This window comes from Cimex lectularius, unplaced genomic scaffold, assembly GCF_000648675.2.
Source record: "Cimex lectularius strain Harlan isolate CLEC.00 unplaced genomic scaffold, Clec_2.1 scaffold148, whole genome shotgun sequence".
In the NCBI taxonomy this organism is placed as follows: Eukaryota; Metazoa; Arthropoda; class Insecta; order Hemiptera; family Cimicidae; genus Cimex; species Cimex lectularius.
This window is the reverse complement of record NW_019392849.1, coordinates 514,236-541,850: the sequence shown is the minus strand read 5'-3', so window position 1 is coordinate 541,850 and position 27,615 is coordinate 514,236. Positions and strand designations below refer to the sequence as shown.

At 34.2% G+C, this 27,615-nt stretch overlaps 1 protein-coding gene across 1 annotated transcript in view; it reads left to right on the top strand.

Annotated features, from left to right (window-relative positions):
• The window catches only part of LOC106669007 (neuroglobin-like), a 200,717-nt gene that overhangs the window by 148,618 nt on the left and 24,484 nt on the right, over window positions 1-27,615 (top strand). The window contains exon 2 of the mRNA XM_014398249.2: window positions 22,945-23,176. Within this exon, the coding sequence (XP_014253735.1) occupies window positions 22,945-23,176 (232 nt within the window). The remainder of the gene's footprint in view (window positions 1-22,944; window positions 23,177-27,615) is intronic.

Sequence of the window (27,615 nt, the reverse complement as noted above, 5' to 3'; positions counted from 1 at the left end):
TGTTTACGCTCTTGTTTTTTTTTTTTTTTTTTTTTTTTTTGACGCCCCAATAAAAAAAACAAATATAGGAGAAACAAAAGTTAACTTATCTACATTAAAATCTTTAATTAAAAAGATTATCTTCTTAAAATCTGATTACTTTTCCTTTGTAAATGGAAAACATCACAATTAATTTTTTGTAATAAGATTGAAATCACGGTTAAAGTTTTCTATAAGATTAAGACATAAAGAACATTTTCTCATTTTCGATTAGAACAGGAAACTAGTATTTCAAACCCAATTCGTATAAAAATTATTGATAATTTTATGTTTTCTTTAGAGTCGTAATGATGTTGATCTTATCACCTCAAACATAGCAATAAAAGTATTTACTATTGTACTTATAAAGATCCATTTGTTTTTCTTATAAAAACAATATATTTTATAAATACGGATTTGCTAATAGGCATTTACCGGGCGTCTTTTTATAAAAAAAAGTCCAATAATATTTTACCGATATATAATATTTTGGTAGATCTCAAGTGAATTCTAACTTTTTCGTTCACGTAGGACCGGCAGTGATTAGTACTTTGCGAAATGGATTGCAAGGGGGGGGGCTACAGACATGGGATCACAGATTTCAATGAATTTTCTTTTTAGTAATACTAAGCCAAATAATATTAGACCTTTATCGGAATACTCTGATCCCTGAGCCCATGGAGTCGAAAAAAATATTTAAATTACATGCATAATTTTTAAATGCTGTTTTCTGCTTTTATTCTGAATATATTTCAAGGTTACTATTTATCAATCGATTTGGAACCTTAAATGAAATTATACATATGAAAAGTACAAACGAAAACAAAAGTCTTCTCATGTTAAAATGAACAGCAAATCAACTTTCGTTGTTGTGAGTTGTTGACGTATTTATATGTAGGACGATAATAGGAAGACGTCAGCAGAGAGGTAGAAGACGTCAGGTACGAAACCGCGTCAATTTGCTGATAAGTTAAGCACCTCTTAACCAAATGATAAATATACAAGATTTGTTTACACGTACTCTCGTCGTTACTAGGACCACCTGCTCATTTTCGAAGAAATAATTGATAATGCGAATATTCACCTTGTTTATTGCAAACTATCGATCTGTTGCTCTTTCCTTAAACGGGCGATTATTGTGAAAAGACAAATAATGAAACACAATGTGGTAGGTGTCACTAATTGCAAATAAGAAACGTTTTCTTTCGATTTGGACAAAAGGGATTTCAATAGAGTTTAGTATAGACTACAACAAGTTTTTTTTTTATAATATAAAGGCTTCGACCTTATCGGTCATTAAGCCTTTAGTCTATACTAGACAACGACGCAGCCCAGCCCCATTAGAGCGAAGCACCAGCCAACTCCGGCGCAGTGGCAGCCCTAGGCTTGGAAAGAACGGAACCCCCACAGATCTCTCGCCGCTGATGCTTTTCATCTTAATATTGTGCGTAGGGCTTTCTCGAGGAGGGGACGGTGTCTAGTCACCATGACTGGAGATTCTTTGATCTCAGAGTCCGGGGAGGCACCGCTCAATCAAGACAGACCAGGACCCCCGCACGGGCGTCGCAAAAAGTCAGCCGCGCCACACCGCCAACATGGGGAACCAGCAAAAGAAACAAGAGTTGAGGGGATGGGATATTAATTTTTATCTATTAGTTGGAAGTCTGTTAAGAAATTAAATTTTTTTTATTGATGTTGAGTTGTTGCCCAGTATGGACTACAACAGGTTTAAATTAATTCATGGTAGTATGATCAGCAGTGTGCTGTTTGAAGATAATAATCATTCATTCTCTCCCCTCCAAATGAATTAGTTGTCTCTCTCCGATTGAACCGAATTAGGAATTGTTGTTTCATATATAAAAAAATTTAAGGGAAACCTGACCTGGTTAGGGCACGTACCACAGAATTTTAACTGGTATTATGCAAACGTAAAGTGCTTTGACCCCTTGTCCGTGACACACAACGGGTAATTAAACGAAAACCCTTAAAATAATTTCTTTACTTTACAAGCAAAATGCAACTTTAATTTTTCTTTTAGGCATAATCCTCTGCATGTGCATAATCAATTATAAAAAAAAATTGTTTTTCCGTTACAATTTTTTAAAACAGCCCTTTTATTTTGTATCTTCCTTTACTGAATAATATTGAATAAAATCTTAACTCTTTACGCACCGTAATTGAAATATTCCGCTTTCATCACAGCGTAAAACATTATGTTTAATTTAAATTCCACGATCGTTTAATATGATTTTATGTCCTCTAAATTCGACAAGAGCATTGTACCGTCAAATTTTATCCTCAAGTTTCATGTGTGCGACAAGTGCTTTTTAGTATGGGACATCTCATTCTCTTTTGTACAAATTGGTCCGTTACTTTACTCAACATATAGTGATGCTATCAACTATCCCAACACCATTATCCTACAAATTCTAATAACATTGCCAGCATATTCTCCAACACCTTTGAAGCCTCACTGAATCTTACAGATACGCTTACAGACAATGGTTAAAAAAAATGGTAATTTTTTTTAATATTTGTCGAATAATACGAATAACGTAATACATAACAATTAAAATGTACAATTAAAACAAGAATGGACAACCTACCAAAAACTACTCCAATGAAAATACAATTAATAATTGTCTAGTGTCACTACCATTGCCACTAAACCGGACAGGAGATCTCATGGTCGGCGTCTTAGTCGGCAAGGAGGGTTTGACATTTTCTATTTCTATTTTAGAAGTTACGAGAGTTTTATGAACTTTTTTGTAACAGGAGCGTATTACATCGTAGGCAAATGGAATATTAGTCCTGTGGGTTGTTTCATGAGACAGATAAGATAGAGTAAGAAAGTTTTCTGAGAATTATGGAATGCCACGGATGTTGAAAGTTTAGATGAACCCCACACTTCCAGACCTTAAGTCTATATCGGCGTAACTATGTTGTTGTAAAGCATCGTATTATTTGCGATAGGTAAGTCAGAGCTTTTGTCAAGAAATCGTGAAATATTTCTGTATTGTGTCATAACTTCTTAGCGTTTTAGTCGCATATGGGGGGATTCCACGTCAAACGGTTTTACATGTACCCAAGGAACTACACTTTGACAGCATTTCGAAGAGAGAGATACTGTTGAAGTAAACTGGAGGAGGGATTTTTTTTCAAGAGAATATGTGGGTGGATTTTTCTGAGCTGACTATTCTTCTTTTCTTCTCACAGTATGCCTCGAGTTGTGTAAAACGTTGTTCAAGGTTTTGTGAAGAGAACGCTAGCCTGAGGTACACCAGCAATGGCTACGTAGCTTGGGGAAGATGCCGAACTTTCAATAACTGGAAATTACCAGCGAATCAAATGAAACCACAAAAACTTAATACATATGTAACTTTATCCTTCTGTTAGATCGTGTAGGGATGGGTAGGGTATGCATGTACAATTTTTAAAACCTTGTCCTTTCTGTTAGATCACTCATAATCTATCATAACCCCGCGCCAATTACATCAAAAACGTCACCCGCCATCTCCATCACACCGCACAGTTCAAATGGGCAGAAATGAACCGACGATACCTACTTAAAAGACAAGTTATAGTTAGACAAATCTCAATTTTCCCTTGCAAAGAAATAAGCATATATCAATATTGTTTAAGTTAAGTGTTATAAGTTGAAGAAGCTGTAGAAATTAAATGTATGAGATAAATAACTAATAATTATACAATACAGATAGAAGTAGAAACACTTGGTTCAAAATTTGCATCTGTATTGTATCATGTTTTTTTCCCAATCAACATATGTTTGGTAATTATCCCAGTCTCTGAAGAAAACCCGGTTAAAGGTCGAAACGTTCGAAAAATATGAAAATAATGTTTATCTAAAATGATTATTTGGAGATGGTGAGATGCGGTCTAGTGTGACGTAGGTTTAAAACGTAAAAAAACATTTTCTTTATCGTGTCCACGTTTCGGTCTTTATTGAGATCATCTTCAGGGCTCAAGGTGTTTGTTTTCAGTGTAGATGTGTCATTATTGTGTGTCGTGTTGACAGTTTATCTCAAATTCTTCATTCCTGACGTCTCCTCACTACTACATCAAATTACTTAATCCAATATGGAGCATAGCATAAACTATGGGGTTCAGTAAAATGTACATCTCCGCATAATCCGCAGATCCAATGTCAACGCCTTGTTTTATGTTTCTAATCACGCCATTCACAACGAATTAAATGTTTCCTTCATGATGTTACAAGATTTTGCTTAAAAAAAATCGATAGAAACATCCAATCCCCTCTAATCCTCACGTACAACGCCTTTCCTCCTAATAGCTGTCCAATGATCTTGTTTGCCGGCGAAAGAGACGATGACCTGATTTCATAGAGTGAGAATGATTATAATTAACCTTTGATTTAGGGGAGGATAAGCTTTCCCACTTGATTTAATGCTATATTTTGAAAAGAATGCTACAAAATAAAGATAGAAACAATAGAATTAGTAAACTCAATGAAAAGTAATAATAATAAATAACAAAACAGACACAAAATACAGGAATGTCGCATTAAAAAAATAAATAAATTTCTCGATGCTAAATGGCAGAAAATAAATTTTACATTGCGATTCTGCTGAGTTTTGCTAGGAGATAATTGCTTTCCATAACGGTAATTTTTAAGACAGATCGGGGCATTCACTATTCAACATCGGTTTATCCATTGGATGGAGGTAAGCTATCTGGCCTTTTGGCGTGTTAAAGAAAAATCCTTCACGGGCGGCGAATAAATTGTTTATCTTTAGCCTTTGGGGGAAAACATGATACCGTAAACAGCTGCTAAACACGATCACCTACGACGCACGTGTCACAAATCAATAAGAAAAATTTAAATAAATTTAGAAATTTGTATGTATGTATATATTTAATATGCAGTTTTTAGATTTTAGTAAATAACATATTTAAATTGGGAATATAAATTAAGCAAAGTAAATTGAACTTTTCAAGTGACCCAAGGAAATTCCAAATTATTTTACTAGATATATTTCTAAGGCTTTAACAACATTAATCATTTCGATATATAAAACTAAACGGTTTCTAAGTTGGATTTTAAATAAACTGAAGAGTTGAGAGTTTTTCTGAACAAGAAATGTTGAGTGATGCAACAACTACGATCAGATTCAAATGATGCTCGGTGTATATCAAACAAACGCCGTTTCCCCTTTATTCATAGTAGGGAAATATCTGTCAAATCACACATGTTTCAAACACAGAAACAACAGAACTAGAATAGATCGTATCTAAAAAACGTATGTTATTCTTTCTCTCCCTCCCTCCCTCACGCTCTCTCTCTCTCTCTCTCTCTCTCTCTCTCTCTATCTCTCTCTCTCTCTCTCTCTCCCTTTCTCTCTCTCTCTTTCTTTCTCTCTCTCACTCTCACTCACTCACTCTCACCCTCTCTCTCTCTCTCTCACTCTCTCTCCCTCTCTCTCTCTCACCCTCTCTCTCTTTTTCTCTCTCTCTCACTCTCTCTCTCTTTCATTTTCTCTCTCTTATTTATTTATTTATTTATTTTTTTATTTCATAGGTATACATTGTTCTCCGTTTGTCATTCTCAAAATCTTTGAATACATTTTATATTGTTGTAGTTATGTGACATTAGTTTCAAAAACTGAAATAATTAATGCTTGTGAACGTCGTTAAAGATTTATCTATATTATTTTGTGTGATTTGTTTTTATGTTTTATTAGAAAATTAGATTTCTAAGTTAAAACATCCTTTAAGAAACGAAAGGTTACCTTCTTCTGTCTTGGTCATGCGGCCTGTTGACAAAAAAGTTTTTATTTTTATAAATATCATTTAAAATAATACGAAAATGTATATAAATAAACTTAAATTGTCTATGCAATACAGTCATATTTTTAAAAAACTATGGATATTAAAAAGTAAGCATTTTTATACAATTTAAGGTAAGCTTTTAATAAATTTTTATTTAATTGTTCTTTTTATGTAAGGGTTTAGGATGAAAAAGCTAGTGTCTCAAGTGAGATTCGAACCCCACGGCCTTCGGCTTAATACGCCGCTGCTGAAACCACTTGAGCTATCGTGACTTCGATCCGCTCGGACACCAAATTTCCATCCCATTTGTCAATGGCAAGATTAGACGACATTTGAAAAATGGTAAAAACGAGGAAAATTTGAAAGGTAGGTTGGGATGGGAAGTTGGTGTCCGAGTCGATCGAAGTCACGATAGCTCAAGTAGCGGCGTGTTGAGCCGAATGTCGTGGGTTCGAATACCGCTCGTGACACTCACTTTTTTATCCCAACCAATACCTTTCATAAATATTAATTAATTAAAAACTAACTTTTTTTAAACTGTTTTAATGTGTACCTCCGGGGGCCGAGTGGTTAGCGTGAGAGACTCGTAGACCTAAATCGTCGTGGGTTCGATTCCCGCCGTTGCCTCTGGCCTTTTTTTCACAATACCCTTCCCCCCCCCCTAAAACGAATTCGCATAACAACATTGTCATTAGCTAATATGCGAAGAACATAAAGCCATTAAAATTTTTTTAAAAAATGTGTACCTGTGTACGCGTATCTAACGCGATGCAGTGCTAGTATGGCTTTCTAATATAACATCTACTTTCTTAAATTCTCTCCCTTTTTCAATTCGTTTCACTAAACATATATGTTTCAATAAAATGTAAAATATGAATGTCATTGTTATACTTATGTATTTTTATTAAAAACTAAATCCATTACAGTTCGTGGTTCGATTGACAAATTATCTTTTTTAAATTAATTATTATTTATGATAGGTATTGGTTGAGATAAAAAAGTCAGTGTCACGAGTGGGATTCGAACCCACGACCTTCGGCTAAATGCGTCGCTGCTCTACCACTTGAGCTTTCGTGACTTCGATTCGCTCGGACACTAACTTCCATCTCAACCTCACCTCTTGAATTTGAGATGGAAAGTTAGTGTCCGAGCAGATCGATGTCACGACATTTGAAAAATGGTAAAAAGGAGGAAAATTTGAAAGGTAGATTGGGATGGGAAGTTGGTGTCCGAGTCGATCAACGTCACGATAGCTCAAGCAGCGGCGTGTTGAGCCGAAGGTCGTTGGTTCGAATCCCACTCGTGACACTGACTTTTTATCTCAACCAATACCTATTATAAATATTAATTAATTAAAAACTAAGTTTTTCTGTTTTAATGTGTACCTTTCTAATGCGATGCAGTAAGGGTTTCTAATATAACATATATTTTCTCAAATTCTTTCTCTTATTCAATTCACTTCAGGATATACACGGTAAAAAATTGATCATATCCCCTCAGGGACGGAATTTCAAATAATCCTTTTTTAGATGCTATCCCTCTCAATGTAGGACTGCACTGTCGAAATTTCAGCCCTTTAGATCGAGCGGTACAGTCACGGAACTGTTTTATATATGTATTNTTTATATTTATATTGATATATTGTAGATTCTGATGATCTGTGTAAATTCCCGAAACGTTCTAATAGATAAAGATAATTATTTTCTTATTTAAAAAAACCACGGATTTTTTCTGTCATTAACCATATTAATAATAATAATTACTATTTCAACACATTATTAAATTAATAAGAACAAGTTATATTGTTGTACAATAAATGGAATTGTACTTGTTAAAAACTTGTTTTCTCAGTATTTGAAAAAAAAAATTACCAACAACTATTTTCTTTGGTTTCTTTTTTTTTCTCCCGAGGAAAGACCGTAAATTGGAATGAGCAAAGTGTAGTTCATTTCCCCACATCAAAAGCGGTCCCGGTTTCGTTTGTTCCGCAAAAAGGCATCATCAACGGGGCGGGGCGGACCCCCTGAAAGAGTTTTTCCTTCGAAAGGCCCAACACCAATTAATGGAGTCTGTTCCCTTCTCGGGAAAAACGACGTGCATTTGCAAGCAATTCTATGCTCCTGCAAGCTCGCCCTTTTTCCGTCCTAAACCCCCGCAAGGGCATCAGAAATGTGTCTACCTTTTACATCCCTTTACGAACCGTTTCGTTATGACCTAAAAAGAGATCTACATAAAAGCAATTGGCATGAATGTTTTGGCATAAAGGTTCTTTTTATATCAAATCGTTGACTTTACACTTAAATCTATATCAGATTCAAAACTTTACCATGATAAAGCTCAGGTTGCTTCATTAACAATTAAATTCCTTCCTTACTTGACACGTATTACTTGACATTAGTTAATTTCGCTTGACTTTGAAATAATGTCGTTAAAAATTGAAAACATCGACTAAAATGATGACAGTCTCTATGTTAAAAATGAGTACTATAAAACGATCATTGCTCCACTTTTTTTAACGGTTTTGTTAAAATTGCACATTTCCTTATTTGTTGTAATCAGTAATAGTTTTCAACTTTTATTACATCTTCTCTAAGAATTTTTATAATATTCCGTCAAATCAAATAGACCTAACTTCAATACATTAAATATGGTATTTGTTATAAATTTTGGACAATGTTATTGTTATTTTGGGAAACTTTACGGGTTTTAATAAAAATTATTTAATTAGGATGGTCTGAAAGAAAATTCAACAAAACACCGGAAAATCATTTATTAATAGAATAAATTTAACTATCAATTTATTACCGAGATTTTGCTCTTAACAGTAATAATAATAAAGCACCCAAAGTCCCAAGGCTCATCAACCGTGACGGAGTGAGCAACCTTTCACAAGAGGGACCCCTGCACGGGGTTTGCGCCAAAACCATGGCTCCATGCGTCAATCGGGTATGGCCTATCCTCAAACGGTTGAGCACGATCTCTTCCTTGCATTTCAGAACTTCATTAGGGCTTTTGCTCAGTCTTGCTCTTTTTACGCAATAGCTTCTTGAATGATTGTTAACACAACACAAGACATTTCATTATAAATTAAACCACAAATTACTAAATTTATATAGTCCATTGCGTCTTCCCACTGTATAAAACATAATAATTTAAAGGCAATAATTATAAATTTTATCGATAAAATAAATAAGTGATGATGACAATAATAGAAAAGAAGCGAGGGTTTGGTTGATAACACTGCACCTTTTAGTTTCTTTTATTTTTCCTAGTTCTTTAGTTGTATATAGAACCTTCTTTTAAGAAGTAAAACGTAATTGACTGTTATTGCTGAAACTTCTCTTACGAGTTTTCTTGGTGCCCTAAGAAATGTCTCAATTGAGCGGCTTCTTCGCAATCGAAAATAATATGGGTGGAAATTTCCTCTTCCTCGTTGTAAAACCTAAAAAAGTCACGGCAGTTCTTTCGTTAATAAAGTTGTAGGTCTTTGACCGTCACTGCTGTAATTTATCTTACGAGTGCCCTTGGTTCCCCTAGGAAACGTCTTCATTGTGTGATTATTTCGCATTCGTAAATGATATGTTTTACAGTTCCTCCTTGCTGCAAATCCTACATAATGGGTTATCATTGAATTGTTGTGTATATTTTTTTTTATGGCTGTGATGTTTTTACCTGTTTTGGCGAATTACGCATGAAGTTATTATATCTGACACGTTAGTTCTTCTAGTTTGTCTGTTCACTTCAACTGATTCGATTCATATTTTAATGAGGAGATCATTAGCCGTCATTGGTGCAATACTTTTTCCCAGGTGCTTTTAGTTCTCTAGGATAGGTCTCCATTGAGAGCATTTTGCATGACCTACAAATGGATCCATTATTGATTATAATCATGTTGTATACGTGTTTTGTCAGCTGCCAGTGAACGGTATATACACTCCCGGTCAAAAGTATCGCAACACTTTGAAATATTTGAATTTTACGAAAACATATTTTTCATAATAAAAAAAGATTCTGAAGACTACAATAAACATTTTTAAACTTAACAGAAACAAGTTTTAATAAAATAAATTACAATATTTCTACCAATAAACAAAAACGTTAGAAAAATTACTTTTTAAAATTTTCCTTTTTTTAAATTTTAATTTTTGAATTAAAAATTTAAATTTGCGTATTGCCCCCTCTGGCTTTAATGACGGCTTCCACTCGTCTTGGCATACCCGTAAAAAGGTTTTGAAGAACATCTTGGGGTATATTGTCCCACTCCTCCAATACCGCTGCCTTTAGCATTTCAAGGGTAGTAGGAGGTGGAACTCGTGACCGAACCTTTCTTTTGAGATAATCCCAAACGTGCTCGGTTTAAGGTCAGGACTTCTTGCTGGCCAATCAATGGTGTGGATATCTGCGGTGTTCAGGTACTCAGAAACAAATCTTGCCTTGTGAGGACGGGCATTATCATGCATGAGCAACGATTAAATGCCTATGAACGGTATAAAAGGCACTACATGATCTTGAAGAATCATTTCTACATACTACTCCCAGTCTGCCTGTGCCTTTTTATGGCCCTTGAAACGGAATAATAATGAATCCCAAGGCGATTAGCGATGTAACGCATTGAATCTTCTTCAGAGAGAGGGATGATTCTGACCGAATCATCGTGGCTTAAACGGTTCATTGTGAATAAAATTAATTGTTGTAACTAGACTGAAGAGAAAAGACTTGAGTCAAACGAAAGATAAATATGGACTGAAAGGAAATTTGAAATGAATACACAAAAATTCTATCCTTTCTAGTTGATATTGATCGACCTCCGTAGTTTAAATTGATGTATTGGATCTTCTTGAGGTCATTTTACAGGTGAATAAAATTTTTTCATAAATCATTTTTATTCACCTGTAAAATGACCTCAAGAAGATCCAATACATCAATTTAATTCTATCCTTTGTTTGTAAACAGTGAATATCAATGATGTGCCTAATCCCTAATTTCTTTCATTTAATAAATAATATTACTATAAATACAAACAAAGTATGGGTTAAAGTCAGAACCAAGAAAACCTCGAAAATTATGGGTGTCACAATACTTCTGAGATGGACCAGTTTTTCGGCTTGTTGAAATAAATAAGTACTTTCGACCTAAATTACCAAATTCAATAGTAATTATCAATGTTTTCTGGTGGATTCTGAGCGAAGAAAAACAAACAATGAGAAAAAACATGAATCAAACGTAATATAGTAATATAATATGTAATAGTAAAACTAAATACCAAAATGTTGACGTTCATTATTAGACGATTATAATAATTGTTGTGTAAAAATGTGTTGTGTTCAGTGACCGTTAGTTAATTAATTAGTGTGACGTAGATTTTAGAAAAATATTTTCTTTGTCGTGCTAATGTTTAAAATTTAAACAATGTTTATAAATCCCAGGGACAGAAGATGATCGCAGATAAAGATCGAAACGTTGGCACGATAAAGAAAATTTTTTTCTAAACCTACGTTACACCAGACCGCATGTCACGATCTCCAAATAATCATTGTTGTGTAAGTTTTTTTGCTTTTATTATAGTTTTCATTTTATTTTATTTTTATTTTTTGAAGAAGATAAAGATAATTCCAGAATACAGAATTTTATGAAATTGAAACACTGAATTCATGATTAATTAATTTACCATAGGACTAAGCGCCTTTTGCTTACTTAATTAATGTGGACCAAACTGAGCCGGTAAGCAGTGCTCATTTATAATCCACGTAAAGAATCTTTGCTCAAAATGAATAGTATTTTAGTATGATGAGACAAGAATTTTTTTTCTGACGGAATTCGTAACAGAACATCTTCTACTAGAATATCTTATAGTAAAATGTTATAGTACTACTAGAAGTACGCTGTTATCGAATTCAGAGTTTTATTTTTATAAGATTTAACTTTCAGTAGTCAGAAGTTTTGCGTGTGAAACTTTGACCTAATTTATACCCGTTAATTTATACTTCTACACGGAAATACTACGAAACCTTTTAAACGTTTTGTTGTAAATGATACCTGTTAAAACTATTGTTTGTTTGTTTAATATTATTTCATAATAGACAAAACAATCGTAATCCGTTAAAACATAAATTGATTGCCTAAATATTTTGGCTGTAAATTGATTATGTCGAAAAGACTTATCCTAGGTATGTAAATAACGGTTACGAATTTCTTACCAAAGAATCGGTTAAATGTTCTCGTAGCACATATACTGGGAAGTGTAGTCGATCAGATTTGATTCTATTATTTTTGTTACCTTCTTGCTTTTCCCCTAGCTTGACGTGAAGAATTGCAAACATTTCAGCGTTACAATCTATAATAAAGTGGAAGGAAAAATAAAACTTCAGAAGATGTGTCTTTATAGAAAACCACAGCAGCAATCGTCAGGTTTCTACTCATGCTGGATCAGCTGAAATGGCTCATCGGCCAGTATGTAAATAACGAGATTTGGAAATTAACAAGAAATGTAAATGTAAAAACAAACACTCAAGGTGCAGTAAAACTCCTTTATTTTTTCACAAATTTGAACAGAGGACCCACATTTTCATATCAGGTGGGATTACTACACGCTCCTTATACGGGGCCAAGAAATGGCATCTTTCAATCAGGTGGAACACATCGATCAACCATTCTCTATATACCAGACCCATATGAAATTCACAGGTGTAATTGTTTATTCACAAAACAAATCTAAATATCCATTAAGATTTCTGTTGGGTTTGATGGCTAAAAATCTTTGTAGGGAGAAAAATTCGGTTTATATTGTGTACACTAATAAAATATACATAATTTGTTTACTTGTAATTTAACGGTTACGATATTTGTTAAATCAAGCGTTACTTATTAAAAATTAAATACTTAGTGATATTTTTCAAATGAAATTTTACAGATTTGCTGTTTGTTTTTAAGATAATTTTTGTTAATTATCATTTTTAATACAAACGACGTCGAGTCCTAATGAATTAAATAATATCGTATAATATATTTTTAAAATAAAACGATTTAATTTTATTCGTGATTTGTTTAAATTCTTACAAATGGGCAAATTGAATCGGTCAGAGCATGTTGTAAATCTTCCAAACATCGTAGAAGGTGGTTGTCGGCTGTTTGTCGAGCGGAGTACGTCTAATGGCTCTACGGGTTTAGTCGTGCAAAGTGAAACAGCTTAGGCCCCACTTACAAATTTTTCCCCTTAGCTAGCTGTCTATCCTTTTTTAGGTGGCTGTCCAAAACAATAATAATGTTATGTGTAACTGATTGTTCCTTATAATAGATTTTTGTTTGTATTACTTAATAATGTGTAGTGTTTAGTGACAGTTAGTTAATGATTATTTGGTGATCGTGAGATGCGGTCTGGTGTGACGTAGGTTTTAGAAAAACATTTTCTCGTGCCAACGTTTCGATTTTTATTGACATCATCTTCAGAGCCTGGGATTTATAAACATTGTTTAAATTATATAAATACACGTAGGCTGCGAAAAAATGATTTTATAATATGCTAGACATTTTAGACTCAAAGTATTTGTATTCATTCAAAGTGTTTGTTTTCTGTGTAGATGTGCCATTCTTGTCTGTTGAGAATGCCATTGAGATATTGCAGTTTTATATTTATATACGTTGGATTTTGAAGGGGTGGAAAAGGAGGTAGCGAAAGAAAAAACATTTTTATACGAAAAGTCGGCTTTTTTGAGGTGCAAGGAGCCGACAATAAGAAACAATGAGGAATGGTTCGGCTTGGTTATGTTTTCACGATTATATAGACGGGGATAATTAGGGAAAAGAAAACCAAATTGTTGAAGAATAAGACTATGTAAAAATGTTTGATGTGAGGAATGTAATGATTGTTTTATTTGTTATATGTTTTGTGTGATGTAATGGCATCATCTTCAGGGCATTCTATGGCATTCTGTAATGGCATTCTACAACATATGTATGTTATTGATATTGAATTTGATTAATGATATTATGCTGCGACTGAGTTTACGTGCGTCTGTTTTGTAATTGATGCCGTGTTTATATATGTTGATGTAAACCATTTCGAAAAAGTCACTTTTATGTTTGTTTTATTCTGTGTGTAATATTTTTGGATTGTTGATGTCGAAATTGTGTTGGTAGCCAATGCTGTAGGAATTTGTTTGGGTTTTTTGCAATCATAGGTATGTTGCTTTACTCTCTTATCCATATATTGGAATGTATTTCCGATGTAAGTTGCCAGACAGTTTAAATAATTGATTTTGTAAATTATGTCAGACTTATTTGTTACTGGTGTGGGATCTTTAATTTTGGAAAAAATGAATTTATACTATGCCAGACATTTTAGACTCAGTCAAAGTTTTTGTAGTCATTCAAAGTGTTTGTTTTCTGTGTTGGTGTGTCATTCTTGTCTGTCGTGTTGAGAGTGCCAGTGAGATATTGATGTTTTATGTTTATATACCTTGGATTTTGAAGGGGTGGGGAAGGAATTCGGGATAGAGAGACATTTTTATATGAGGAGTCGGTTTCTTTGAGGTGAAAGGAGCCGACAATGGGAAAAAGTGGGTAATGGTTCTGCCTGATTATCCTTTCAAGATTTTACATACGAGGATAATTAGGGAAAGGAAAGCCAAATTGTTGAAAAATTCGAATATGTAGAAATGTTTCATGTGCGGAATGGGATAATTGGTTTATACGTAATATTATATGTTTTGTGTGATATGATGATACTATATGCATGTCGCCTTCAACAATCCAAAAATATTACACACAGAGCAAAACAAACATAAACGTAACTTTTTCGAAATGGTGTACATCAACAGGGATAAACAGAGCATCAATTACAGAACAGAGACATGTGAACTCGGTCGGATTTACGCAAATATCATTAATAAAATTCAATATCGATAACGTGCATACAACCTACTGTATAAGGTAATACTTTAAATGTCATGTTTGTAGTTTTAATACAAACGATTTCTCCTTCAAGCTGAGGCAGTACAATTCTGGGATATTTTCAGGCTTTTGATATGTTTTGTCAATCTGGCTTTTTGTCTTTCCATCACCCTATTACCTCATTCTACATAGGTACTCGCTGGCTGGTATTTCTGTGTGAGATAGAAACGGCTTTTGTTTTTGCTTATACCAACCCATCAAAACCTGGAGTCTCGCAACGTAGTGTCCTAGCTCCCGTATTTTATCATATATATATATATATATATATATTGTTGGTATGACCCTGACACTTCTTCTTGACATAGAAATTTTGTTCCGTAACATATTGCAACATCTTTATTTAGTAGAGCAATGTTGCAAATCTAAGGGAATTAAACTAACCACCGGCAAATAACCTTTTCGTCCTGCTTTGCTTCAATACTACCTTTTCCTACTGGAAGACATATGGGATTATTAAAGACGTACTTCGACAAGCGATTGACATGAAATCCACATACAAGATTTAAGAGACAGGAACTGAGACGTTACAATACCCATTCAATACTACTTGACAAGAGATAAAATACATCTCTAAATAATGACGACTAATTTACAATAGAATCCTAAAAGTGATGTGAATTTGTGGACTGGATATCTGGGGTGCCTCCAAGCGTTCCAACATGCAAGGAATCCAAAATCCTTAGAAAAATCCCAAATGCACCTTTCTACGCATTCAATGAAATTGCAACACCACCATAGATATCGCTATCGGAGAACAAACATGTCTTATAAGGCTCATATCTATTTATATTTTCCAAAAAATTCACACACCTTCGCTGTTAGCCTCAGACAATTACTTTACTTAGTAATTATTGCTAATATTCCTTCCGATCTAGACACCACTATTCCGTTAAACATAACCTTCACCCGTTATGGCTTCCGTTCACCCCAATAAATTATAACCTCATTCCCATTGAATGGAAAACGTCATTCGGTATCTTCGATTTTATCTAAACAAGTGACTGATTTGGAATCTCTCTACAACGATTATTACATAAATCTAAACTCTACAACTCAATATACATAATTAATATAAACAACTCCGAAATGAATATGGTCACACAGCAAAGAACTGTGAGATTCAAGCGAACCATTTAATCCAGACTCAACAATCACGAATCCTTAAATCCATCGTCAACGCCCCGTTCTATATTTCCAACGGCATCATCCTCACAAACCTAAATATTTCTTTTATATAATAGGCAAAAAAAATCTTCTCCAGATCTCTTTCTTATAACCTTTCTCGGTGTTTTAGAAAGAATGGTCCCTCCTACAGTGTGCGAGGGATTGAAACGAATTTAAAACCTCTGTTTTACAACACAGCACCATTCTCTCGTTAGCAGAAATGCGTCACCTGCCAGCTTATTAAAAATAAACCTCTGATAAGACCACGCGACAGGTGAGGACAAAAAGATCCCCATCGTATCTTAGGCGATGCGACCCTTATGAAGGGAACTAATGCAGCTTCAATGCTATTAAATTTATTTATTAATTATTAAATCGTATATATTATCCTAATAGTGTTCGATTAATAATAATAATAATAATACGCCACAATATTCAAGCACATCCTAATGTGAGGGCGAGTTGTTGAGACATCATACATTCATAATAACTTCCCTATCGGTTCTGGGTTCGAATCCCGGCTTAGCCCTTGTACTTTTTTGGAGAATAATTTTAAAAATGTATTGAAAAAATTGAGCACATGTTCATAGATGGAGGTGAGGTTTCGGAAAAGCAAACACGGGGTAAATGTAGTTGTTGAGCGTTCATCTTTAAGTGTAACATATATTTAATTGATGTTTACAAGTAAATGTATGTTTATATAAATTTGTTCACAAATTGAATCATAGTAATGAATATAGTGAAGTGTTCGTTTATAAGTTTCCGAATGTTGAGGTCTATAATGCGTTAGCTTAGAAAAGTTATTTTTCTTCAGGTGAGTGAAAAGGAAAAAGTTACGCTGTGTGTTTTATGGATTTCCGGAGACGTGCTGAGAATAGAGTGGAACGGTTGACAAGCCTCCGTTGTGTCGGCCAAGTTTGATTGGAACTCACTCCCTTCCTGGACCAAGGCGCTAACTCGGATTTTCCGCCAGGAAAATTAGTTTTCCGGGTAAATATTAGAAGATATCCCGGCCTGGCAAGGCTACGTTCTTCGAGAGTGATAATGTCAGTTTTTTGTCGACTTTTCAAAAATCGGATTGGAATACGGATAAAATTTTCAGCAACTGGGATTTACTTACTTATAATCAGGGAGATGCATTTTTTAATGAATTATTGTTGCACATAAGTCAAATTTAATTAATCGTGATATTTTAGTTTTTTGTATTGTCATACATGACTCTGGCCGGGGTGCACGGGTGACCATGACAATACTTGTATGGTCTTCATTACCAATATTAAAATACAAGATACTTCACAATTATAAACAAATAATTTCATTTATAAATCCAAATATAATTTATTTCAATGAATCATCCGCACAAGAGACATTACTTAAACAAAACAAGCATCAATTTTTCCATCAACATAACAAAATATTCATTAATTTCTTAAGTTTTAATTAAATTTACTTTTAAATATGCATTTATTGTTAATTAAGGCACATTTTCATTAAATACTTCACCATGTCACCATCCGGAAGTCTCCCCTTTGTCCCTACTTTGCCGAAAGGTATGCGTTGTGGTCGCGCTACGTCATCTTCCATCATCGGCGCATTTCTTCATTATCCCCGGGTGTGTTTCTTGACATTCCTCAAGACTTTGAGGGTTTAGCAACCGTGCCTCCTATGAAAGTTGAAGTGCATCCTACCCAGTACCTAGTATCTTATCCTAAATTCGTACCTATCTGGTCGTTACTTCAAAATTACCCAGGGCACAGCGAAATCCTATCCAAGCTGGCGTCCCACAAGGGATCATTCTAGGACCTTTCCTTTATACTGCTGACGATATATACTGCACATTCCTATCTTTTCAGAAACAATTCTCTCCACTTTTGCTGACGACACAGCAGTTCCTTCACCGTATTAAGATCCAGTCACCGCATACAGAAACCTTCAAAACCATTTGCAATGCCTCGACGTTTGGTCCAAAAGTGGAAAATTAAAATAAATCCAACGAAGAGCCAATACCAACAAACTCTGACTCAGACGTATAACAATACAACCTATTTTCTTTATCGTGATTTCACTACCCCGTATCGAACTTTCGTGGCATCCACACCCAAGGTTAAAAACAAAAAGAAATAAATAGACGATACAAACCGTTATCACTACTCAATAGACGATTAAAACTTCCACTTAATAATTACAAAACATTAATACATACCATGGTCCTCAACTTATGTGGATTATGTTATCGAACTCTGGGGGCAGCCAAGCATTTCAACTGTCAATTCAATGGTGCCAATCAAAAATCTTAAGAAAAATTGTTAACTCCCCTTATTATGTATCAAACCTCCCCCTACATCGAGCCTTTAATATTCTCTTTGTTCCAGAAGTAATCAAAGGCAATTACAAAAATTCCATAATTTCCTTTCCACCCATCCCAGTATCTTGGTCCGTCAGCTAAGTGCCATTACTATCCCAGATAATGCTCTGAGACGCCGATGGCCACGTGACGCCCTAAGTGACTAAGAAAATTGAAAAGTAGTCATATTTATTATTTTTAAAAGTAGGCTCACCATTGGGTGATTCGGCTCCCCGAATTATCTCACTTTTATTCAATAACATTTTTATGGTTATAATTGTTTTACATATGTAGAAGTCAATACAACAATAAAAAATCGACGGAACATTGTACACAAGAAGATTATCTACACATTTTCAATCCCTATTCTCATCCTGATATCAGCATTTCTTATCGTTTGACAATTCTTGGTACCAAGCATATTTTTCTATTGAGTTTCTTAGTTTGCAGCCAATCTTTTACTCTCCTAATCGTAGCCCAGACTTGTGTTCAATAAAGAGTTAACATTTTCCGCAACCATATTTTTATTGGGGTATTTTTGGGGGAAAATCGTGACACGTAAACGTTTCCTTTTTGTTTATTTTTTCATGAACCAAAATGTAGTTACTCCAGGATTTTAAATGGCAAGATTATCAATCACATGTTTAAAAGTTTTTTGACGCTAAATTTAATTATGAAAGCGGTTGGTATATCGAAGCAACGGTTCTCAAATTATTAGCAAAAGCAACACCCTATCCCAAACATTTTTTTGACAAAAAACGAAATCTTCAACCAAGAACCTGGTCAATAATTTGATTAACAAAAGTGTTTGTGTTTAAGTATGCACTTAATAGTTGGTATGATGGAAGCCAGCAAGGTCAGGACTTGAATTTCGCATAAAGAGAGGGGGTCAAACAAGGAGATCCTCTATCGCCCATCCTCTTCAAATGAGTTCTTCAAGAGGCCTTTAGAAGTTTAGATTCGACCAAATTGATTAGATTGGGGCATAAAGCCCATACGTCAGGCATAATCTGCCATAGTTTCATTTTTTTGTAATTTGATTTGCTTTTGTGTTGTAAATTTTATTGATGAATTTCGTTTTTTGATGTTATTGATGTCATAATTATAGTAGCAATGAAAATATGATCATTTATACATTGACTTGTTAATAAATTATACACAATTAATTAATTTTTTATGATATATACTTTCAGTATTCAATACCAATTTGCATAAGACTTTTTAGGAATTTATAAATTACTAAATTCAGTGATAAATCGAAATGTAATTACTTTATACAAAAAAATTAAATAACTGAAAATTTGACATTTCATTAACTCAATAAACATCAATTATTCTATGACTTCAATTTGACATTCTCTTTAATCCCTTAGAAACTAATTTTACATTATTTCCCAAGAGAAATTTGAATAACAAATTATAAGATATGTAGAATAATGCCGTTTTCGTTAAATCCGTCTGAACGAAAACTAACTTTTGCTTTGAAAACTAAAACTCCCGGGAAAGACGTATTTACTTGTATCAGGAAATGATTTCAAATTATGTTAGCCGCTTAGGAAAAGGCCTTAATTTATGACGGCAATTTGTTTCATACCTTATTTCCAAACAGACCGCAAAACACTGTAAACATCTCGTTACCTTTAACGAACCTGTCTGACTACCACCTTTCTTCAGGTACATTATTACAACTCGAATTGTGTAGAACCAATCTCACCTAGCAACGATGTGTGATGTCTTCTTTTAAAGCTGAGCCGATTGTTTAACTGTACTTTGGTGATTCAATTTTATTACTATATCAAGCGAGCCAACGTTATTTTGTGACTGGGAAATTCTTCGTTCTGAAGAAAAATACAGTACTCTCGTTGAAAGCGTTTTGATTTATACCTTATACTAAAACAAAAACAATGTTAAATTATTGCTTTGAAAATAAACGAATTTATGAGTTAATCTGAGTAGAATAGATGAGATCTACCGACCGCCTATTCGACATTACAATTCGCCTGATCCCTGATTTTTAAGCAATAATTATATTGTTAAGTCTGATATCGATCGTATGAAAAAATGTGACGTTTTCTACGACATCCCAACCCACCGATGATAGGCAGTCCAGTGTGGTCGGCAACGGATTGAAAGGCAAGATAGAATATCAAAGTACATAGATTATTTACGTTGAAAAAAGTTTTTCCAAACAGTGTACGTCAGCAAACGAGCTACCTATTTCACCTCAAGTCAGGTACTTAGGGTGCACCTAGACCATAGGCGGAAGTGGTTTCGAGACTTTAGAGACAACAACTTAACAGATGACTTGGACAACTTAGGAAAATTTCTAGGAAAAAAATCCGTGTTGACCGACAACACTAAACTAACCTAATTAAGCTTTTTAGTTGAGATAAAAAAGTCAATCAAAAGTCTTCGGCTAGATACGCCGCTGCTCTACCACATGAGCTATCGTGACCTCGATCCACTCGGACACCAACTTCCCATCTCAACCCCACCTTTTGAATTTTCCCTCCTTTTTGCCATTTTTCAATGGTGGTCAAGCCTAACTGGTCAAGCGGACCACGAAATTAGTGAACTAAACTAACCGTACACTTTACTGCTACTTACCACATTGGACATGCAGTATGGAAGTGGTCTGTCAAGCCATCTAACATCAAGTGCATCCATCCCTTCAAATCAAAAGTCTTCATACAAATTGTCAAATCTACTTACTACATCACTATCCACTACTACCTCAACATTCCTTTTATCAACGGACTGATCCGATCCCGATTACAAGAGGTAACCTCTCGATCCTAGGGTTTGCTGTGGAAGCTCAAGATCCTCCTTTTTTACCTATTTACTCGTATTCCGATCATACCTGGCTGACCGCTTCTTTCAGGTAGAAAACGTCTCATGTGACTAATATCCTGTTAAGGATGTAATCCCAGATGGTAGTACCTTGGTCCCTTCCTTTATTCAACGTACACTGCTTACCTCCCTACCCATCCCCACATATACATTCACACTTTTGCGGATTATACCCTCTATCCAATCCTTCAATCCATAAAGATCCCGTCATCACACATTGCTCTCTACACCTTATCAACCTTGAACCTTGGCGGAAAAAGTGACGGATAAGAATAAATATAGACAAAATCCAGGACATAACTTTTATCCAGTAGGAATAATGTCACCACTTTATCTACATCGCATCCCTGCCTATAATTTGTTAGACTTTTAGTGAATTTTTTATGAAGAAATTAAAATACAATTTTAACAATTACAATAATAATTTTAATTTTTTTTACTATTACCATTATTTTAATAAAAGGAAAAATTTAAAAATAAAAGGCACTGTAAGGGAAACAGAATTTATTCAATCCAATTATTTCTTTTCTAAAATTATATTTACACTCTTCTTTCTTTTAAATTGAATCTTCAAACTTAAATTTTTACAAAAAAATAAAATCAATTCTTCTTGAAACAATATTAAAAAAAACTTAAAATATAATTAAGAAGATTTAACCTACTGTTAAAAATAAATGAATTCATATTTACGTATGCGCAATCCCCAAGGAATAAAATTAAGGAAATATGGAATAGGAAAAAACTCACACGATGAATGCCATTTTCCTGATGTTTTCTCATAAGATGATTCTTCACAAGCCAAGTTGAAGCAGCTACGTTCGAGGTGGTTTGTTCGCAGTCTCCCAATGGAATGCCTCCTCTCCTCCGCCTTTTAGCCTTTCTGCACTTTTGTCTCCCACGAGTTCCACAGACCATCACCTCCTTCACGTTCATGTCAATTTGTTTGTTACAAATTATCCACATCCGCTTTATCATTTAACGCTTTAATATTTATTTAATATTAATTAATTTTTTTGAAAAGTATATATAACCTTAAAAGAGAACATGTTGAATTGCACTCCCCATTACAAGGTTTCTGTATTGGAAAAAATCTTTTTTTTTGCAAAGACATGTTACATTTCGTGTTGAAGTAAGGCAATAAAATAGCTTGCTAAGCTTGGAAATCTTCTGAATCTTATACTCCTGGAAGGCTTTGAATCTTGTAAAACCGTATGTTACTATTACTTAGAATTCGTAATCAACCATTTGAATTGTAACAAAGTTAAAATAAGCATATACTTTAATTGGCCTACGATAGAGATATATCCATTAAATATTATTTTAAAAATCGTAATAAATTTTAATATTTCCTGAGAAAAGTCGTTAATTAGATGTTTGAAAATATATCAATGACGAAAATAAATTAAACGATTTGTCTAACCGTCTATCTGAAAATCCTAATCTATGGACATCGATGATTACAAACATGTATATCAATTATCCTATTCCTGGTGATGTATAGTACCGATTTCTGTCAATAATAATTTTTCTCACTTTTTGTAACCCCATCAGTCAAGGAAAAAGATACTAAATGAATTGTGAATGATTAAATATAATACCGTATTTGAAAATAAATTTCAAAAGTCATAAACGTTAATATTTCAATAGTAAAAACAAAAGAAGCCATTTTTCAATGTAGTAAGCAGGGTCTTGGTTTAATTTGTATTTTTGTAAACATCAATGATTTTGCCAAAACGTAAAAAGCCATAATAATATTAAATAGCGTATACACATTTGTTCAGTATGCTGATATTTTAACAATATTGTTTCAGGTTGTTCGAAGAACACCAGGAACTCCTGGATCTTTTTGCCAAGCTGAAAGAGCTTAGGACGAAGGAGGAACAGGAAAAGAGTCTGGAGCTGGCGGAGCACGCGACGAAAGTCATGGCCACGCTCGACGAAGGCATCAAAGAGCTGGACGATTTGGATACCTTTTTCACATTTCTCACACAAATCGGACAGACGCACAAAAAGATACCGGGTTTTAAACCGGACTACTTTTGGGTGAGTTGCAAATACGTTATATTTAAGTATTGGGTGTCTCTGGGTGTGTTCACGCGCGTTTGGGTTCGTCTTTTCTTAATAAAACCAGTTAACTTACTGACAACCTACACTCCATGATGAACCTGACCGTTCTTTATATTTTTCTTATTTATTTCGTTACTCCTTCGTTCAAAATATGTAGAAACGGTATCGACGAAGAGGTGGACCACATTGGGTTCAGAAGATTAAGGTGTTTTCAAGTGAGATGACAGAATTACTCCTGTAATGAATTCACTGTTGGTCTATGATCGAATAGTTCCATAAAACATAGATCAGAATATTACTAATTGTTCTGCCTTATCAACATTGTTATTAACAACAAATCTATATTAATATTTACTCTTTTTATACATTAAAATTAAACTTACCCTCTGTGAAAATTCCCCTATTCTTTTGTAATGAACAGAAAATAGGAGTTCAAACAAAAAACATTCTACAAAGAGATTCTGGTGAGATTTTACATCAAACGAGTAAGAATAAAGGGACGTAAAAGGATGTGAATGTTACCCTTGAAGATAAGTATCGTAAGGAATGATACTATTTTAATCCAATTACTTCTCTCACATAAAATGGTAAAATAATGGTAAGAGTTTCCACTTATTTTTCCACCCTTTCGATATATATTGTTTTGTAAATAGCTTTGTTTTCAAATATAGATATCAGAGACCATACCTTTTGACTGTATTTTTATTAAGATTTTCTTTATTATCCTTTACTTGTAAAGTATTTTGTGAATATCATTAGTGTGCTTGGTTTAGTGGAACAAATTTTCCTTGTCCGATATGAGTCGCAATAGTTCGTTGGTAATTGTATAGACAAAATCATCAGATAATCTGTATAGCTATATACATTCAATTCTATATTATTTACACGGCCAATTTCAGTACTTACCTTTTCTAAGTTCAGCATTACCCTCTAATCTTGTGCTGGAAGTATTCTTACGAAGTGTCTCTATTATTTTTGGCCTCTCTTTGTGAAAGTCTCTTTCTGTTCTCATTACTTCTTTCTTTACCGTTCTGTAATTGATTAAAGTGTTAAGCCGTGAAATTTATTATGATGTTTTTTAAACTTTCCCTAATAATTCGCCTAGACCTCATTACTGGTGCACACTGCGGCGCATCAAGCCAATTGAACAAAAGAACCGACATGTGACGTTTAGGCTTAGAAGAAATACCTGCTCAACATTGTACATCCCTTGTTCCATCCAAATCGCCTACTTTTGGTTCTACTTGGACAGCAGACTTACATGAAACAGACAAATAAAATAAACAATACAAGAACCAAAGTATTGACAATCCAGACGCCTCCAAGTAGGCTTGAACCCAAATCGACAAAGATTGCACACAATAAAATAACAATAGACAAGACATTAGACCGATTTGGACTTATGAAGTCGAGCTGTGGGGTTCAGCCTTTAAATCAAATGTTCTCCATTGCATTTCGAATGCTACCTCTTCAATGTCACTAATCAAACCAACCAGAAAGACATTGATATTACATTCGTGATGAACGTGATTCAAACTCGATTCTACAACTTCCAAGCTCGAAACTCTCCTTCCACACCAGTCTACCCTCCAACGCTCTCTTCAACGTTCCACCTTAACAACCCCCTACACTGCCTAAAAAGAGAGTGGCCTAGTGACCTCCTACATCAACTCAATACCGGTATAGAAAAAAATATTCGATACTACTCAAGTATCGACAGAAATTGTTCGATACTAACGAGTACTTACTCATATGACTACTTTTTCGTTTATTTGTAAATGATCAACTTACTATTGTCGACTTTGGGTAAAATACGCTCATGTGTTAAAATAATCAAGAAATTGGAATTTTTTTTATCATTTTTAAATATTTTTTCATACAGTGGGTACGTAGGTAAAACTAAGGAAAAGCTGCCAACACATTTCAACATTATTGATATTTCAATTTTATCAGTATAGAGTTTTGGGAAAATTAATCTACGAGTGTTTGGTTTTCAAATGTTTGAAAAGATAAGACGTATTCCCATTGTATTCCTCAGTGTTTACAAGATGCCGAGGATTCAGTTTTGTTACTAAAATTGCTACAGCTTACTCTGGCTGCACGTACGTTGGCGGTAATTCAGTGGTGAAGTGAAGGACGTGTTGAAGGAAGAGACAAATGATGGTCGGTGAAGGGGTGAAAGTTTATTTACAGATTTTATGTTGAGCGCCACGGTATTTTTGGAGAAGGGTAAATACCGAAACCAGGAAAAAAAGGAAACGAAGAGTAGAACAATGGAAAAAAAGAAAGGGAAAAGGAAGGACAGATACGGTTTCCGTGTTAGACCCCAGACGACCGATGTAGCTCCTCTGGCTTTTCTTCTTTCTGATGAAGTGGCGCTTCCACCCAGGGTTATGATGGGAGCTGAATAATGAAGTTCTTCCTTCTTCTGTCGAAGTTAATTCGTTAAACCAAGATGATATCTTAGGGTATTTAGCTTACTTAGGATTTTAACTACGATTAAAAAAATGAATACTAATAACAACTATTCTATTTATAATTACATTGACAAATTCTTTTTAAATTAAAAACTAATAAAAGGCCGAAACTTACAACTAATGTCTTTAGTCCCGAATTATCAGGCCTGATAAAGAAATTGGAAATGAATCAACTCACGGGATCACTCTTCCACTTGCCGGGATCACTTCAAAGGATCTCACTATCTCTTCATAGGAACTTTCTGCACCCGTAGATCAGCACGACTGGGATCACAAGCCCCCCCCCCACACAGACTTTTTTTAAAATATTTTATTTTCCTCGCGGAGACCACCTCTTACTCGGATCATCTATCTCGAACTGTCTCTCCTTGCTTTTTTTTCAATTTCAACCCAGTGCCCTCCGGGTCAGGATCTTGCAGGCCGCGAATTACTTCCTGCTTCTCGCACTTCTCTTCTCGGTTCGTCCCGCCACTATTTCAGTTTTATTAAAAAAATTTTTCCGAGAAGAAGAAAAAAACGTAATAAAATAACACCATGCCTTACTTTTGGGAGGAGACATGATTGTACCTACGAGAAGGAAGGCAAACACATTTTAGGGACTTGAAGACAAATGCATTTTATGAGAAATTACTGAAACTGAGTGCGATTGTGGAAAGAATTACGAGATACCAGAATTTCAGCAGAGTAACCAACCACCAATTAAAAATCTCGATTAACTTTGTTAACATGTGCCGCTAGTAGGCGCTGTTAACAGTAACTATTCAATTCCCAGTTTGATGAAAGGTAATTTTTGAACAGTAAATAACAATCAATTCAATATTACTTTAACCCTCAACGAAAATTTATTTGAGTATATATTCCGATCTACAAAAAGTATTCGATACATTACTTGTATCGAATGACAATAGTCGATACCAAAAGTACTTGGTATAGAAAGAAAATTCTCGATACTTTACTCTTATCGATTGGTATAGCACGTCACTAGATATGACATGTCTATGCCAGATCTTTTATTGACCACCACCAAATAATTGTTAAATGTATAAAGTTTTGAACTGAAAACACTAAAACAATTTTTTTTTAAATAATACCTAATAATATTTAAGGTTTTTATTTATTTCAAGAACAATTGATTATAATGCATGATATATGTACATCGCAAATGCCATTTTTCCTGTTAAAATAAGCGTAGTAAACAAATTCCTTTTGGAAAAAAACGTGTATGGTAATTTATTAAAAGAGCAAAAATTACCATTGTTTTCCATCCATACCGTACTATTCAAAACTGCAATTACTTTCCTGTACATGATATTAAGAGTATTTGAGGAAAACAGGAAGAAACTATGTTTTCGAAACTTGTTTATCCAGCAAACAACAATAAAAATTGCGACCTTAAAATTAATAATATAACGAAACTAAGTTGAAGCATCATTTCGAGGTAAACCAAAAGTAAATACTTAAGTACAGAAGAAGGAGAGATGTTTAGTAATTTCCGAATGTGCTTGGTTTCATGTCTATATTTTTAATTGCAAAACCCAACATAATATACACATACGTTGTTGACACATTTGCTTTAGTAGATGCCAAAATCAACATAAACTAATGACTGACAAACCTGAACGCCTTGCAAGTAACATACACCGGCAAAATTATATATATTTCCTGAATCTAATAATCAGTAAAACGGACAACGAAATAAAATTCGACGGAAAACCAACAGCAGAGCACATCATACGTGCCGAATGAAACCGACCCTTATTGACACAAAATGGCTACATCAAAATGCATGACAGATATATTACAAATAGCAACATTGATCAAAGATGCATATATTACAAATGACCAGAGAGATACCATATCATATGATAACGTTTACAACACAAACAGAATCAACACAATAATAAACAAATAATTCATATATGTTCTCTTCCTCATTCA